This window comes from Plodia interpunctella, chromosome 11, assembly GCF_027563975.2.
Source record: "Plodia interpunctella isolate USDA-ARS_2022_Savannah chromosome 11, ilPloInte3.2, whole genome shotgun sequence".
NCBI classification, from domain to species: domain Eukaryota; kingdom Metazoa; phylum Arthropoda; class Insecta; order Lepidoptera; family Pyralidae; genus Plodia; species Plodia interpunctella.
In genome coordinates this window covers 1,162,304-1,176,309 of record NC_071304.1, presented here as the reverse complement: position 1 = coordinate 1,176,309, position 14,006 = coordinate 1,162,304, and the positions used below count along the sequence as shown (strand labels likewise).

The window sequence follows — 14,006 nt, the reverse complement described above, 5'->3', positions numbered from 1 at the left end:
TTTGAAATAAAGCTTTATATACAAAATAGCATCGAAATTACATACGTTGTTGTCTGCGAAATGAAAAAGTTTCTGTTACTCGTAATAAAACTAATTCCACAAGCATATGTATGGAACTACACGTAAAAGTGTTATCTGTGTTTCTAGGTCGAAGCTAAACCAGCATTGTACTTAGTTGTGAATATTGTAGTCTATTGACATTACAAAATGATAGATAGATAGATAAAAACTTTATTTGTAGCCACAGTACACACACATACATCAATGTTAATACAAAAAAAAATAACTGACACAATAAACGGGTAAACAACAATCACACATAAGAAATGTGTATGTGCTGCGGCAATACAAAAAGGTCATGGCTCAACGATGATGTTGCTCCTCGGGGAGCAACGCGTTGATTTTTTCAGCCATAGCCACAGTAAATCGAGAGCAAACAAGATGAGTAATCAATCAATATATATTATAGTTATTTGTATATATCAAAATATATACAAAATATAATTAACATTTTAATGGAATTATATTTTAATCTAATTATAGTGCAATCTTGTGGCTTACCATCATCTCTTAACGCGATCCACTTTACTACCTAAACTGAACTGCATCGCAAATTCGTACCATCGACTTAATTAATAATATGAATGTGATTCATTTTAGGTGCTTAAATTGAACTGAGTTGCATTGGAATCGTTCTGTAAATGTTGATGGTAGGCCTCCTGCAGATGAAATATTTTATACAGACGTAGTCTGAAAATACTTTGAATCCAATGCCGGGCAACTATGCATAATGATTTCAGACGTTAGAAAAATGATTGCGCACGCGCCTTAGTGTCACAGAAACCTCACCTCGCAACAGCAGGGACGTCGTAACCACTCTTGATGTTGTCAGGGCCGACGGGCACCGCAGCCGTCAGGAGGAGGCGGGGTTTCTTCACCTCTTGTGCTTCAGCTTCGAAGGCTTCGCGCAATTCTGGAAAATAAATAGAATCATTAATAACAAGTCTTCCATAATTATTCTGCGCATTATGGAATTGGGGTGAATTTGGGCATTAGATTTTTCAAAATCAACTATTAATGTTAAAACTGTAAATTTGCCAATAGAAAGCCGCATCCTCATTAATTTTTTAAAGACACTGTGATAAAAATAGGTAACCAAATCCCTGTTGGAATTAGTAGAAAAACTTTTTCACCTCGACGACGACCTCGGTAGTGCAGTGGTAAACTTCTTGCCACTGAACCGAGAGGTCCCGGGTTCAATCCCCGGTCAGGTCATGATGGAAAATGATCTATTTCTGATTGGCCCGGATCTTGGATATTTATCTATATGTATATGTATATGTTATAAAATATAGTATCGTTGAGTTATAGTATCCCATAACACAAGTCTCGAACTGACTTTGGGGCTAGCTCAATCTGTGTGATTTGTCCTAATATATTTATTTATTTTATTTTTGTCGTAGGAAATGTTGACTATACCAAATATATGTAAATTTTAGACAGGTTAGGGTGAGTTGCTTAACAAGTTGTTAATAATGGACATGTAAATTTTTCAGTCGATTTTTTATTAAATACATATACCCTGATTAAAGGTAGAGATTTAGACAGAGCACCGCGCGATTATATGTAATTAGATGTTGCCCGGGGCTTCGCTCCCATGGGAATTTTAACATAAAAGCCTATAGCAATCTTGGATAATGTACCATTCCAATGGTGAAAGAATTTTTGAAATCGGTTCGGTAGTTTCGAAGATCACCCGCCTCAAACATGCAAACTCACAAGTCACTAACGCTTACCTCTGTATAATAATAGTATAGATTTGTGCTTTGGATCTAATCTTACGTCTCTTGAGAAATAATCAAGATTTAAATTAAAGACAAGGAAATCAGATCTCACAGGGACTAATAGACCTTTCCAACCCTCGGTAAGTAAATAATGTGATGAGAATTAGAAAATGTTCCGTACATTGTTACACAAGATGTTAACAGCCACTTTCTACAAACGCACTTTCCGGCATAGACAGACACACAATTTCTTTCTATCTAGCTAGATATTTGGTATTAACTGATGTAAATATTAGGTAATTATTTATTATATTTATTTCGCACTTACATACCTATACTATATAATTAATACGTGCAATAAAATGTTATTGTATATTGATATTTTTTATATAATTTCTCGAATTACAGTACAGGTCCTATTTTAAGGTACTTGTGTGTTAATTTTTGTATAGAATTGTGACCCATATGTACACAATAGTGTATGAAACAATTGCGAGACTCAATTGGGTTTTTTCGACGTGGTAAAAAATTTAAGAAATTGATAAAAATTATATTATGACTCTAGTGTGCGATGGATAGCGACTGAAATATTATTTCAATAACACGATAGCAAACTTTAATATTACCTAACCGAATATATACAATTGTATCGTCCTTGTTAAACTGAGCTTCATACACCTTTCAAAAATACCTCGCACGTCCCACAAAATATTATCGCGTTGAGAGACTATTATAAAAACATTAGCGATTGTTGAAATATATAGTTATTGCAATAATAGTTGTAATTGATCGGATATTTAAGGTTATCTGTGGTCGTTATAGTTTATATTTAATGTGAACATTTATTGATATGATCATCAGAACAGATAAAGTTAAGAATGACGGTCAAGCTCAATGTACACGATTCTAGTCATTATTTACGCGTGTATTTGATTTTACACAAAACTAAATCTTCAAATGAAATCTCGGGTGCGATTTTACGACCTGCCTTTTGCCAAACCTCTTTGAGAATGCTGTCGTTGCCTGTCGGCCGTCAAAACTATATATTTTCTAGGATAGAAACCACATGCTAGCTACGCGTTGTCTAACAACCATGGAATTAGTAGGTACTCTGTCGAAGTGCTTACTAATTCCATGCTAACACCCAATATAAGTAAATAAACGAATGACGTACGTTGACAGCATATCAAGCAATACAAAATCATTGCAATTAGCTTTTATTACCATTGCATAAATGTATATGCGGGTTAAGCTGTGGTGCGGTTGACAGTGCTATAATCTGTTAAGTGAATGGACCGTCACACGCAGATTTAAACTAAAATATGCTCTTTGTTTTAGAATAAAGCTCTCAGGTAATGCTCGTTGCGATTGCCTGAGCATGAAATATCGTGAATTCAGAACTGTACTGGTCATGACTGGTTTAAATTAAGTTTAAACCAACGGTGGCATCTGTCAGTAGATTTGTAGCTATGTACTTGATTCAGATCAGTGCGTTTTTGACTAATTAATGATATATAAATAAATAGATAACACTCAACGGCTCACATTAGGCATTCGCTTGTATTGCGAGTCCGATGGACACAAACAGAAACGGGCACAATACACCCAGACAGAACCGGAGACAAAAATTTGTGATCACAGATCACACGCTGTGTAATATTAGTACAGAATGCTAATTTGTATACATAATTTTTTTCCTATTTTTTGCAATTAAGTTTGGAATAAAATATTCTATGAAAATACATGCCAAAATGTTTGTCGCATGTCGTCTAAAAATGAAAAAAAAAAACAATGTGTTAACCTCTTTCTAAAATCCACCTTTGAGTTGAGCGCCAGCCAGCATCATGGAAATTGTGCATTTCGAGTTTGCATAAACACGTTTGTTACCTCGATGACCTTTGTGGCTTGTTGTGGTCTTTGTGTCAACCTAACACGATTGTCGCCGAAAGGATTTTTAAACCAATTGCGAAAAAGAAAGGACTATGTTTGTAACATCTTAATTTGCAACTGTATTTAAAACTAGAATTTTACAGCGCAATAAGGTACACTTATCTACTTATGATATTGTCACAAAAATGTTTTTTGTTTATTTGTACATAATATCTTTATTGCACAAAGAACACATGTTAAAACTACCTTCAGAACAAGAAGATAAATATACAATAGCAAACGTATCCCATAAAGGATAGGGTAATCTTCCAACTGTATTTTTGTGAATATGTACGTTAAAAATTCACAAAAATAACCTGAAAACAAGAAGACTCCGCCAAGATTTCACAGTGAAGTTGTAAAAAATGAAATATTTACTAGTAAATTGCAACCGAATGACTGTATAGAGGTGGCGCGGTGCCAGCTCCTCCGCTTTCTACTGCGCCTGAGCTCCTCAAAATGGGAATAAAATTACGTGAAACGTTTCAAGCCATTTAGGCAAAAACATTTAAGAGTTTTAGACAGTTTTTTATGACTTAGATTCTTGTTCTGGATATTTAACTTCGTTATTGAATCGCTATGATAAAACCAAAATATAGTTATACACCAAAAAAACTTTGTCAGGAATTACACGAATGTCACTCCTGAAGATTTCTCCTATCTCTGTGCGAAATGTTATCAAAATCGGCTTAGTAGTTTTTGAGTTTATCCATTGAAAACAAAAACAATAAAAATACAAATATTTTCTCTATATAATATTAAGACACTAAAAGGGTCCTCCGACAATTGCTTCGTCTACTACAAACGTTTTGTCGACAGAATGTTTCGACATCGGGCGTTTGAACGACAGAACCCTTCATCTCCGAACGATTCGCTGACAGAATAGAGGAGACATTAGATAGATAGATAGATAACTGCTTATTTATATCGAGGACACACAATATACATTTATGATACAGTGAACCATTAAAATAAAGGACAAATACACAAGAAACATTCTACATAACTATACAATCATGTGCCGGAATATAAAAGGGCAGTATCTCAGTGCATATTCTGCTCGACAAAGAGAGCAGGGCACTGGTTTTTAGTTTACCACCAGAGGGTACACATTCTGTCGGTGAATCGTACGTAGACGAAGCAATTGTCGGAGAACCGTTTCAGACTCTAATATTAAGGATATGCACCCACATAATTCATCAAGATAATTTATATTGATAGACTCCACTTTGAGAGCCATAACTGTGGCATTTAAATAAGCTTATATTGGATACAGTTAGAAAGCTCGTATATGCGTATTCAGTGGGGCTTTCATACCGTTTAAGGCTTATAAGGCCCGCGTAGATTGTAAATGGTAGGTTTGGTAAAGTTGGGCCTATGTTTCTAACTTTGAAGTTATATATAATTTACCTTGGTATGCCTGTCGCTACGGTTTTGCATGTAAACTTCTTTTAGCTGTTTACCCACGGCTTCGCCCTATTAAATACACTCGGGTACTGTTTTTCATCGTATTAAAATGGGTTTGGGATATAGTTAAAATAAAATATCAATAGCGCTTGCAAAACACTCACAGCACCATCTAGTGTTTTTATTGCAAGTTAAATCTGTGCTCCTACGCTTTACGTCTGAGAAGAAACCTAGAATACAGTCAATTGACAGGTAAGTTGAGAATATTAAAGAAATATTTAACTCTCTCCGGAAGAAAATTATATATTTATAGAAAATTATTCGGCTAGCATTATCACTACAATGTTTCACAAAAACGCGTAGGTACGGTCAGCAAAAAAACGCGGACACCGCAGCTGTAGACAAACGACAAGCGTGTTGTGTCGCAATTAATAATGTTTTAACTTCAATAATTCACACGCTGCGACCCTGGCACATATTGTCCGGTAGGCCGTCGCATCGAATTTTGTACAGACAACAAAAAAAAACTTAAAAATCGCCTTTGAAATTACATTTTTGTTCCTTTTTTTATGGACCTTGAATCTCTGTAGTAGAATGTTTGACGCATTATAAAGAGCTCGCTTTCCTACTTTTTCATTTACGCTGCGCACATTTTCGAAATGGCGGCACGTCATCGAAGAAAATAAAAGAAAATTGCAAGCATCAGACTAACAATAGCACAAATATTTATTCATTTATTCAAACTTTATTTAAAAAGGCTAGACTTAATGCTAAAAACATTCTTTACCAGTCAACCAGTACGTAATTTCGTGGCCGTTACACAACTGTCTTTTCCATCTAATATCTCTAGCAGAATTATCTACAATTCTACTTCATATATGTTGGTATATGTTGTTGCTGACGCTACACATTTTTGACTGTTATTATGTACATGATTAAATGGTATTAATGTGTATAAAGGCCTCCGTGTAAAGACTTTAAACAAATACGCACTGTTAATTTGCTATATTGACAATTCCCGGGTACAACTAAGTTTTATGTAAATGTGCTGGTGGCGCGCAGCAACGTCCGCAGCAAAAAGTGGCTTTGTTTCGTTTTAATATGAAAGAAGGATAAACAAACACTCTTTCACACTTATAATACACTAGTTGTTATCCAGAGCTCCGCCTGCGGTAGCGTAATGTTATTCCTTGGCTTATTCTTATATCTCATCTATTCCAAATTTTATCAAGGTCATGAAAGAAGAAAGTGTGGTAGACAGACAGAATTTCACATTTTATTTATAATTCTGAATATATTTTACACCATGTTTGTTTTTATACTTTATTGAAATAAAGATTTAAATGAATTGATATTGCATACACAAAATCCTCTTATGGGTTACGATCTATGAAAATCATTTAATGTAATTTTCAACTTGAACACGCGACTAAAGATAATCAAGATTTTTTTACAATAAAATTATAGAGATATCGTGTTTTTCAACACAAAACAAGGACACAAAAATTAAAGGTCGATTGTCATCAACATATTAATTAACATTGAATTTGGGACCATACACGTGTTTTTTTATGGATGATGAACTTCATTTGTACTTGACCCCTGCTTCCGCTCGTAAGGTCAAACAAGTCACGCAAGTGCTTTCTTTTATTTTTAAATAATCAATTTTTATTTTAGATTCAGCGCCTTCTTTGATCGATGCTTGTGCGAAAATATTGACAAGTTTAGATAGTTAATTGTTCTAATGTACCAAAATTTAATTAGAATCCGTCCAGTATTTTGCTGTGAAGAACAAAAGGTCATATACTTGAGCTTTATGTCGTTCTCTGTAGAAATATTTTACATTAGCAACGAATTAGAAGATTTCTCGCTGTCAGCTTCTCGTTTTGTCAATGTAAAGTATGTCTACACATGACGCTTTTAAGCTCACTTTTCAATGAACGTCGTCTTATCAGATAGGAGCAGTGCGCTAGAAGTAAATATGCACATTGCGACTTTGATATTTTCATCTCACCATTATGTCGATTCGAAGTGAGACGCAGCGGACCAATCACAGTGCGTCATTGTGACGCAAAAACAAGAATCGTTTCGAAGTAAGACGCAGCAAACCAATCACATTGTAGTATGGTTGTCGTTGCGTCACATTGGCGCAATGTGATTGGTTAGCTGCGTTTTATTTCGAATCGACTAGATTCGATGGTGAAAAGTGAAATGCCAACCAGCGCTAAGCCCTCAGAAGGCCTACCACGAAACACACAAACACGTCGAACGTTACTGCGTTACAGTCTTTTTTTTTTCAATATCGTGTAAAAAAATAGGGAACGTGTGAACGCAATGACGTGCAACATATTATATGTTTCATGGTAGCACCCTCAGATACATATACATACTAACATAATTAAATATATTATGTCTAGATATTTTGAAATTAAGTCTAATGAAAGTACAATTTCTAAAGTATTGGCCAATTGCCATAACTACATTGCATGGTTTTGCAAGTTCACTTAAAAACCAATTACAGTACAAACGGGGGCAGATAAACCACTAACAACCACAAGATTCGGATACATTTGCCCCTTACTGGTACATCGATTGGTGTTAAAGTTTATACCTAGAAATAAATAAAAGGTAGTATAAGTCATACCATATGTCCTCGACATTTAGAATAAGGTGACGATGCGATAATAAAATGCAGGTATTTAATATTATGACCTCACAAAAGTTCTAGAACTTAGCCAAATAGAATAAAACATCTAGGACAACAATATGTCTTCAATACACGGTATGAAAAAATAAAAATAAGATGACTTTATAATGTTCAGATTAATTGAACTTTTTGTGAAATATTTCTTCCTACCTATTAAGGTACCTATTAAGAATATGTTTACAAAAATTTACTTTTGCAAAAATGAAAATGTGATTTTAATAAAAAACCAAAATTAATTTTAAAAAACACAAAAACTTTAAAAAGGGCTTCGTGTTAAAAGATGCACTCCTTGTGTGTCTAATCAGTAGATTAGACACACAATTTTCATAGAAAATTGCATAGAAATAAATGGTTAAATGTGCTTGTAATAAACATACTACCTATAAAATATTAAAAAAATATTCTGGTGCTAAATGACAGATAACGACACATCTTAAAGGAGCGTAGAAAGTTGAAATTAAGTGTTCCTTGAGGAGCACTAAGAACACTTCCCAAAATTCCCAGCACAATGGGAAAAATTAACAGAATTTTTGCGAGTGCCCTAAATCTCAAGAAAACGCTGATTTCACCAATAGACAGTATGATTTCTCAGGAACATTTACCGTGCCTTTGATGTAAATCTTAAGATTTACCAAGTAAAAGTTCGAATCGCAAAATTGTTCGGACTTTTACCATTAAGAGTTGGTAAATCTCAGGTTTTACTGGAATATCTTAGGATTTACGGTAGTTCGTGCTTTTACAGTAACATATACAAATAATGTTTTGCCCGAGCGAAGTCTCATAGCATCATATTATCGAAAACAAAAAAATATATTAAAAAAACATTTGAACACACAAAAAAATTAAATAGCAACGAAAGGATACCTCACAATTTTATTCCTTAAAAACAAGCGCCGTTTAAAAATCCAACATAAACTGAAGCAAAGACAACCAAAATATGCAAATTAAAGTCCCAAGTTAAACCGTCACTTAATTAGGACCATCGAGGATAAACAGCTGTGACGAGAAAATAAACTCTCAGTTAACTTAAACCGTGCACTTTGTACTTTCAAGTGGAACTGCAAAAAGTATGTGTGTATGTGTGTTTGAGTTTAAGTTACACTAGCGTTATTGTTAATGTACCATTATTAACGTTTGCTATATTATATTCATTTAGGGTGAGTTGAACCAGGCAAGTTTGACGCACAGATTTGACGTCAATATAAGGATTATATCTTTCACGGAAAATCTACTGAACCGATTTGGTACACGGGTAGAATTTAATCTGGAATAACACACTGGGAGCGAAGCCTCGGGACGCAGGTAGTATTCTATAATAGAAGACAATCAGTTGGCTGTTGCCGTGTCTATATATTATCTTGTATATAAATCAAGATGATAAAGACTATGCGAAATAGAAAAGAAAAAGGTAGGATAGCGAACTCTGGACTCCAACAATGTAAAGCTGCGCAAAATACCGGGAAAACGTTCAAAAGACAGAAATATATCTATTCTAATTGGGATGAGATTAACTATATAATCTCACAAATTATTGCGAAGGTCCTGTTGAAAATCACGGATAGTTGCGCAATAGACTACCAATTTAAAATCAGGCCGTTTTAGCGTCAAACCACGATTTGCGTTTGTCGTGACGTGACGAAATTCAAGTTTTATAATTTTGAATGTTTTAGTCTCTCTAGTGATGCACCTCAATTGGTAGGATATCGAGTTTGTACAAGTTTTATTTATATTACTATATAAATATAAATTTAATATATTCTTTATTTAAAAAATATAATGCTTTTTGAAAAAAAAAAACAAAGATTAGTTTGCAAGCTGTAAATTTAATGATTTAACAATTTTAGTTTATGCATCTGGTCTCAGAAATTTCAATAAACATCATTATTTGGCTAGTCATAAATAAATCTTTAAAAAACCTCATGTCATTGACCGAGTGAGCGAAGCGAGCGAGATTTAACATTCTACTTGAGGCAAAAACACATTATTTAAATGTATGTATGTTTGTGACGCAATAACTTTCGAACCGTTAGTCCGATTTAGATGCAATTTAAAATGTATGTAAGATATGCCAATATAACTTTTAAGTTCGCAGGGCATCAAAATCGGTTCAGTCGTTTTTGAAATATTCACAATTTTGTAAAAAAATATTGTGTTCGCGTGGTCTAAGTTCGCGGCGAACAACTAGTCTAAATGTAATTTTTATGCAGCATACTGAATTAAATAGTGTTCTTGTCAAACTTATTTACAATTCTAAAACAAGAGCAGTCAAAACATAAGTCAAGGTTTTCACGATACCGATTGAAATGTCAACCATATTGATTTCTTAAGACTATACATACAAAATAATATAATTTATTATGTGAATCCATAATTTGTTACAAGGTATGTATAAATACATAACTTAAATTATGAACTTCGCTAAGTAGATCATCAGATAGTAAGAGAGTATAAAAAAATATAGTTATTTTGTGTTAGATTGTGATAAATCCTTTTAAATTTATACAAAACAAAATGTATTAATAGTATTATCTCTACTTATTCTAAGTTTTTATTTCACGATCCTGCGTAGAACGTGATGTGAATTAAAAGCCACTTAAGGATTCAAATGTTATTGTGTACTTCGCCGCTCACGGCGTTAATATATGTTGAAAGTTTAAATATGGATTATTCAATAAAAATAGTAATGGTTTTTTATTAAATAGTCATGTTTTTCAAAGATTTGTTATTATAGAGATTGATGACTAATAATAGAGAATAGACACGAAGTATTTTTTAATTTATTTAAATACACATATAAACACAAACACAGAAATATAAACCAAGGCTCGGTATGAGTGAGGAAAAAACATAAATAAAGCTGGCTTTCATTAAAATTTCGGTTATAAAAATAATACAAATATTTTATACGGTGCGGCCGGGCGGCCGGCGACAGGTGCAATCGAGCGCGGTGACCGGCGACACAGACTATCGATATATCGATAAATTGTGTTTTGATAAAGCACAGCACTAAAATTATTAGAAGCGACTGTGGTATTCCTTTTTTGTCAATTTTCCTAAATAGATATTTGCAGAACCTTTAAACAAAAAAATAAATATAATATTTAATAATCGTTTGTGAAAGTTTTGTAATAACAACCTGAGTAAGATATAAAATTCCGATTTAAAATTATTATAAATTATTATTTAGAATCTTAAATGGTGCGATGAAAAAAGTCTGCATTTGGTACTCGAACCTGTAATCTCCGAATGAAATTGTATTATATCACAATTATTTGTTATAAATTTAGCTATAAGTTAGTGTATGTTTGTTGATGATGTCACGCTATATTTTTAAATCTGCAAACTGATTGAAAAATTTAGAATAAAGTTGAATTTTTCGCACTTTTTTCTAAATTAGATTTATTTATATATTGAATTCTCTTATATATCGGATAATTAAACTATTACATGTTAGAAAAGTAATCGGTAAAATAAAACATCGGCCGAGATTGCACAAGATTATTATATTTTCATTGAGTGAAAACCTGTGGCGAAAACGTATTAGGCATCCAGCCTAGACGGAAGAGCAAAAAGTCAAGATGTCATTTTTTATTTAAGATTACGACAACATAACATAATGAGAAAATACATAGCACTTGTAAATCGGATAATTAATGTATAACACAAAGTTAGAGAGCACGTCACATATGCAAATCATGTATAAACTATACATTTCTATCTATAAATTTATATTTATTTGCCCATTCTACCGCTTCTTAGGTCTGTGCAAATAGAGCACCTGGCTACTGCGGCCTGTTGCCAATATTTAGACGATGTCGTTCGCAGACCTAGCAATCTTTTCAGAGATTACATTTAAAATGAAACTGCTGGATCGCAACATTTGTTGTAGGTACGACAAAACTATCGGATATTATTGTCTATTTGTGATGTCTGAGATGTTATTTTGATACTGTGAGGGTGTGTTTTAGGTGACTTTTGAGGTACAAAGCTGTTTCAATTTTGCTATCTATAATTTTAGAAACAATTCTCAAAATGTAAAATCAAATCGAGTGTCATATTCTATTTAGAAGACATCGGACGTCACGAAAATGGGTGGGACTTATTTTGTTTTCCGTTCATAGTGGAACCACTCCGTCTGCCTTAGCCCCGCGTATCGTCACAAAACTTTAACTAGCAATTAAGCATCTGCTCTATGTTTCCGCTTCACTTTTATAATTTTGTTCATAAAATGTTTCTTTTATATTTATTACCCTTAATATTTATCATATAAAAATACTCACCCTTCAATAACAGCACGTAGTTCTTCTTATCATCTCCGCCCTTAGGGTACTCCCAGTCTACATCCAGACCGTCGAAATTCCTGTCCCTCAGGTACGGGATGGCTGAGTAGATGAACGTCTGCCTGGCGTATCTGGTGGCAGACATCTCCTTGAACTTCTGGGTGCCGAATGACCAGCCACCTAGTGAGGAAAAACAGAAAATTTTTAATACTGCATTTTTATTTTTTACTAGAATAAATATAAATATAAATATATTAGGACAAATCACACAGATTGAGCTAGCCCCAAAGTAACTTAGAGACTTGTGTTATGGGATACTAACTCAACGATATTATATTTTATAACGATATTATAATTTAATTACATATGTAGATAAACATCCAAGACCCGGGCCAATCAGAAAAAGATCATTTTCCATCATGACCCGAACGGGAATCGAACCAGGGACCTCTCGGTTCAGTGGCAAGAACTTTATACCACTGCGCGGCCGAGGTCGTCAAAGAAAAGAAGAATTTTAAAATAGAAATATAGATATATAAATTTATTTGCGTCCAGTATTTTTTTTCGAAAATGTCCCTACAAAGCAAAACATTTCATTTTTCCTTGAAAATTGGAAACGAGCCGGACTTTTTGGGACAGACAAAAAATTATAAAATACAATTACACAATATGTATGTATATGTACCTATAAACATTGTTCTATTCCACTCTAACCCACATAAAATATAAATTAATGTATATTTTGAAATAATTCCATACTAGCTGCGCCCCGGGGCTTCGTTCCCGTGGGAATTCTAGGATAAAAAGTACCCTATGTGATATTTCAGGTTATATTCTATCCGTGTACCAAATTTCATAACAATCTGTGCAGAAGATTTTGCGTGAAAGAGTATCCTCCTCTCCTGAAAGAGAATCCTCACAAACTTGCGCGTTTATAATATTTGTAGGAAGGATTATTAGGATAGGATAGTATTATCTCTGATGACATATTCCTAACAAACTACCAAAGAAAACTAAAAATGTATTTAAAATGGTTATTTTATTGTGTTGTAATTAATTTATGGTCTAAATCTCATGAAAAACTTAAGACAATGGCTATTATTTGACGTAGTGACATGGCCGAGCCTGTCACCAGTCACAAAATAGTTCGCACTTGGATAATGACAGGGAAGAAAAAAATTGGCCAAGCGCGAAGCGACTTATCCTATATTGGTTCTATAATATGAAAATTAAAGAATTAATTTTTGAGTCAAAGTTAATAATTTGATATGATTCAACTATATAATTTCATTCTTCATATCTATATATATATTCCTTCCGGCTTCGCCCGCGTGAATTTCTTATGGGCACAGTTATTTTTCCAGGGTGAAAGGTACCTTATGTCCTTCTTTATACTTCCATCTATATGTATGCAAAATTTCAAGAAGATTGGTTGAATAGATAGAGCGTGAAGAGGTAACAAACAAATAAACAAAGTTACTTTCGAATTTATAATATTAGTTCAGATTTTTCCTACACTACATTTTTAGTTAAGATATATAGTAGGACAAAATCACACAGAATTGTAAGTGAAAAATATTAACTCGAAATAAAATAATGAAGTTGTGGATTAAAGAATTAATAATTAAAAACAGAGCTGGGATAAGTAAGTAGTATTTGGCAACTAATTCGCTGCATAAAACATAAAATGTAGGATTTTTTTTTTTTAGGACAAATCACACAGATTGAGCTAGCCCCAAAATAAGTTCGAGACTTGTTTTATGGGATACTAACTCAACAGATACTATATATTATAACAAATACATATATATATATATAAACATCCTAGACCCGGGCCAATCAGAAAAAGATCATTTTCCATCATGACCCGACCGGGGATCGAACGCGGGACACCTCGGT

The 14,006-nt window shown here is 33.5% G+C and overlaps 1 protein-coding gene across 1 annotated transcript in view; it reads right to left on the bottom strand.

Moving 5' to 3' along the window:
• Positions 1 to 14,006, bottom strand: part of Cht7 (Chitinase 7) — a 99,979-nt gene that overhangs the window by 22,115 nt on the left and 63,858 nt on the right. The window contains exons 5-6 of the mRNA XM_053751618.2: positions 12,108 to 12,287; positions 850 to 973 (exon numbers count right to left, since the gene is read on the bottom strand). Of these exons, the coding sequence (XP_053607593.1) occupies positions 850 to 973; positions 12,108 to 12,287 (304 nt within the window). The remainder of the gene's footprint in view (positions 1 to 849; positions 974 to 12,107; positions 12,288 to 14,006) is intronic.